Below are 4,576 nucleotides of genomic sequence, written 5' to 3'. Positions count from 1 at the left end.
TACTCCCAAGCTACTCAGAAGGCTGAGGCAGGAGAATGGCGTGAACCCAGGAGGCAGAGGTTGCAGTGAGCCAAGATCGTGCGCCATTGCACTCCAGCCTAGGTGACAGAGCGAGACTCTGTCTCAAAAAAAAAAAAAAAACAACCCTGAAACTTAAATGGACCTAGAAGGATAAAAATTTTATCTCTGGACAGATATGAGGAGGACATTTCAAGCTATGGAAGTGAAGTGAGGGGGGATGTAGCCCGACATAGAGAGTTTGTAAGGCTTGCTAGAGGATTAAGTCTTAGAGAATGAGACCTTGTCAGTAGCAGAATGGGAAAAGCATGTTCCAGGAGAGAGAAGAGCACCAGCACAAACAAGTGAAGGAAGTTTGCAATCATCAGCCAGTCATGCTTTTTTGTTCTCTAATCTTTGAGCACAGTCATTCTGGAGGCAGGGGTTGGAATTCATGCTATGTATTGTTGCTGTTTTCCTTTTCCCCTCATCTATGAAAGGGAGTTGCGTGCTAAGTTGCCATGTGTCCCTATTGCCATGCCAGGACTTTATGATTTGAGTCCTTGATACTCTTATTCTCAGACTAGGGATGGGGAAGAGATCTGTGAAAGTTATTACCTTCTTCCCCTGAGTAAGGAGAATGTCATGTTCCTTAAACAAATGCAGATCACTGAAGATTGGTATCAAAGGGAAATTTTCCACGTAGAGAAGGGCAGCTGGGCTTTAGGTCTCCAATTCTTGTATCTTGAGATTCACCTTCCCTTTAGAATTCCATCCAAGTTACCACTGCTGTCTCTACACTGACATAGTCCAGATGTGAACACGAGACCCTCCCCTGAATCCTCCGTCTCTCAGCTGACATGAAACTGGAACATTCAAACCTAGCTTTACTAAAGGCATAGGCAAAACAAAAAAGAAACAACAAACTATATTATCTGCCTCTTATGAGCTTTATGGGTTGGCTTTGCAAGATTCATAGACTCTGGCTCAACCCAGCTCCTGGCCTGCCATTATATAGGGGTGCTTTGTAGAACCACCACTCAGGAGCCTATACTGAAATAGCTGTCCTCCTTGAGTCTAAATCCATAAGCAGGATGCCCCAAGAGAGATAAGAAGTTTCATCTCGAGTCTACTTAAGGCCCTCCTTCCAGGTTTCTCTTTCTCTGTTTTTTTTTTTTGGCCTGAGAACTTGGCTTCATCCATGTGTAGTTGATACTGGAAATGACGACCCCTTTCAGTAGGGACACCCCCGTCCCAGCACACACACCGCTCAGTGTAATCTGTGACTTCCCCAGGAAGTAAAATAAGTGCAGCATTCATCCACAAGATACAATGGGGGACGGAAAGAAGGTGTTTCCTCTTCCCTGGGGGTCAAGTGAACATCTACAGTCTAGGATAGAGGATCAGCTCTAATCCTAGAGGGTAAGCCAAAGTAACTGCTAAGATTTTGGTATGACTTCATAGTTGATAAAGCACTTTTATTATCCATTCTCCCATTTAACTTTTATAATACTGTGTGAAGTGAGTTATATTGTTCTCATTTTATAAACGAGGAAACAAATTCAAAGAGATGAATGACTTGCCAGGGCCAAAATCCAGAGCTAGATCTTGAGTCCAGATCTTGTACTCCTCTCATATTTCTTCTGAAACATTTAAAAGTATACATTGGTTGTCAAATGTCAAATATTAATTACTTCATACTTTTTTCCTCCAATCTTTATTTCATAGTTGTTCAGGGGATGAAGGAAGCTCAGGAAAGGCTGACGGGTGATGCCTTCAGAAAGAAACATCTTGAAGATGAATTGTAACATGAATGTGCCCCTTCTTTCATCAGAGTTAGTGTTCTGGAAGGAATGCAGCAGGGGAGGGAATATTGAGGAATCATCTAGAACAATTAAGCCAACCAGGAAACCTCATTCCTATCTACACTGGAAGGAGCGCTCTCACTGTGGAAGAGTTCTGCTAACAGAAGCTGGTCTGCATGTTGGTGGATCCAGCAGAGAGTGGCAGACTTTCTTCTCTTTTTCCCTCTCACCTAAATGTCAATTTGTCATTGAATGTAAAAAATGAAACCTTCTGACACAAAACTTGAGCCACTTGGAGGTTTACTCCTCGCACTTAAGTATTTGAGTCTTTTCCCATTTCCTCCCACTTTACTCACCTTAGTGGTGAAAGAAGACTAGTAGCATCTTGTCTACAATGTTAAAATTGCAGAAATAGCTTATCATTAAACAACAACAACAACAAATCCTAAGTGTAAATCAGTAATTCTACCCCCTACCAAGGGGGTAGCCTGTTTTTTCTCTTTTTCCTTCTGGGAATAATTGTGGGCTTCTTCGCAAATTTCTACAACCCCTTTCCTCTTCTCATGTTTGGGTTTCCCTGTGTGCACATATGCGTGTGCAGGACTGGCTGTGTGCTTGGACTCGGCTCCAGGTGGAAGCATGTTTTCCCTTGTTACTGTTGGAGAAACTCAAACCTTCAAGCCCTATGTGTAGCCATTTTGTCAAGTCATCAACTGTATTTTTGTATTGGCATTAACAAAAAAAGAGATGAAATATTGTTCCATTAAACTTTAATAAAACTTTAAGAGGAAATGTGCTGTGATGGCTTTTTGTTATTAGGAAAGGAGGGAGGGATGGAGCTCACTTCAGGAAGAAAACTAACCTAGAGGACCTAATCTAGGAGTCCCATCCTAGGACGCCTGCTCATTCACCTCCCACATTCAAATGAGCACAATGGCTCATCTCTTCTACTTTTTAAATACCTGAATTTCCTCTGTCCACACTATCACTGTTTTAGCACAGGGCAGGCTTTTTCTCTCCTGGACTATTTATTGCTATAGCCCCTTAATTGCCTACTGGCTCTAAATTCCCTCCTCCTACAATCTATCCATATTACTCCCCTGTTTAAAACCTTTCCCGGATGGGCATGGTGGCTCACACCTGTAATCCCAGCACTTTGGGAGGCCAAGGTGGGCAGATCACCTGAGGTTGGGAGTTCGAGACCAGCCTGGCCAACATGGCTACTAAAAATACAAAATTAGCCAGGTGTGGTGGCGCATACCTATACTCCCAAGCTACTCAGAAGGCTGAGGCAGGAGAACCACTTGAACCTGGGAGGTGGAGGTTGCGGTGAACCAAGATTGCACCATTGCCCTCCAGCCTGGGCAACAAGTGTGAAACTCCATCTAAAAAAAAAAAAACAACACACACAGAAAAACCCTTTCCTGCCATCTTTAAGGTAATAGTATTAATGGTAGGAAATATTCGAACCTCAGTCTGTGCCAAGTACTCTTCTAAGTGCTTTATATATGTTATCTCATTTAGTTTCACTTCAGTACTCCTAACAGCCCTGTGAGAAAGGTACTACTGTAATCCCAGAGTACAGAGGAAGAATTTGAAACATATGAGAAAGCCAAGACACAGGATAAAGTCAAGATCTTTACCATGGCCTTTAAGAGGCTGCCTACTTCTTCAACCTCATTTATTCCCATTTATGTCTTTGCATTATGTGTGACACCAAATTGCTTTGAGTTCTCCTGACAACATGCTGTTTTATGCTTTTCTATCTTCATTCATCTTGTTTTCCTCAGCCTAAAATACGTTATTTTTGTTCTTCCTTCCCATCCATTTTGAGCCACTTCTTCTGGAGAGTCTTCCCTAATCTTTCTCATTAGGGTAGAATATCCTTTCCCCAATACATCTATCATAGCCCTGGACCACTTTATATTGAAGTAACCCAATTGCACATCTGTGGCTGTCATCAGGTGGCCATTCTCCTCTAGGGCAGAAGCTAGTCCTCTGTCCTGTGTACCTAAAACTTTCAAGTGACTTGCTAAGGTCTATGTTAGGTTCTTTTCATCCGTTCTCTAAACGCCATCAGTGGTCCTGTGGGATAGGTATTAGTAGCCTCATTTTAGAGGGGACTTTAGAGAAGGCAAAGACTAGCCAGGTTCTTTTGCTGTTGTTGTTTGAGGCAGAGTTTTGCTCTTGTTGCCCAGGCTGGAGTACAATGGCAAGGTCTTGGTTCACTACAACCTCCGCCTCCCAGGTTCAAGCAATTCTCCTGCCTCTGCCTCCCAAGTAGCTGGGATTACAGGTGCCTGCCACCACACCCGGCTAATTTATTTGTTTTTGGTTTTTTTCCGAGACGGAGTCTTGCTCTTGTTGCCCAGGCTGGAGTCCAGTGGTGCTATCTCGGCTCACTGCAACCTCTGCTTCCTGGGTTCAAGCTATTCTCCTGCTTCAGCCTCCTGAGTAGCTAGGATTATAGAAGCCCCTTCACTATGCCTGGCTGATTTTTGTACTTTTAGTAAAGATGGGGTTTCACCATTTGGCCAGGTTGGTGTTTGAACTCCTGACCTTCAGGTGATCCACCCGCATCAGCCTTCCAAAATGCTGGGATTACAGGTGTGAGCCACCGAGCTCAGCAGACTTCAGGTTCTAAACTAAGTAAATACTGGATTCTAACCAGCACTGTCTGATTCCAAATTCATGGTTTTCCAACTACATTACTTACTTTATGTTCTGAGGTAGACGTCTCATTGGAATGAGATTTATCTTTCCTTCCTTCCTTC

The 4,576-nt window shown here is 43.2% G+C and overlaps 1 protein-coding gene across 1 annotated transcript in view; it reads left to right on the top strand.

Annotated features, from left to right (window-relative positions):
* LOC105500737 (protein KTI12 homolog) overlaps positions 1 to 2,594 on the top strand; it is a 44,994-nt gene extending 42,400 nt beyond the window's left edge. The window contains exons 6-8 of the mRNA XM_011926371.1: positions 195 to 261; positions 580 to 628; positions 1,657 to 2,594. Coding sequence (XP_011781761.1) covers positions 195 to 261; positions 580 to 628; positions 1,657 to 1,805 — 265 coding nt within the window. The 3' untranslated portion in view covers positions 1,806 to 2,594. The remainder of the gene's footprint in view (positions 1 to 194; positions 262 to 579; positions 629 to 1,656) is intronic.
* The last annotated feature ends 1,982 nt before the right edge of the window (positions 2,595 to 4,576 follow it).

This window comes from Colobus angolensis, unplaced genomic scaffold, assembly GCF_000951035.1.
Source record: "Colobus angolensis palliatus isolate OR3802 unplaced genomic scaffold, Cang.pa_1.0 Scaffold68, whole genome shotgun sequence".
NCBI lineage: Eukaryota > Metazoa > Chordata > Mammalia > Primates > Cercopithecidae > Colobus > Colobus angolensis.
The sequence above is the reverse complement of the archived record's forward strand: the minus strand, read 5'-3'. Positions and strand labels throughout refer to the sequence as shown.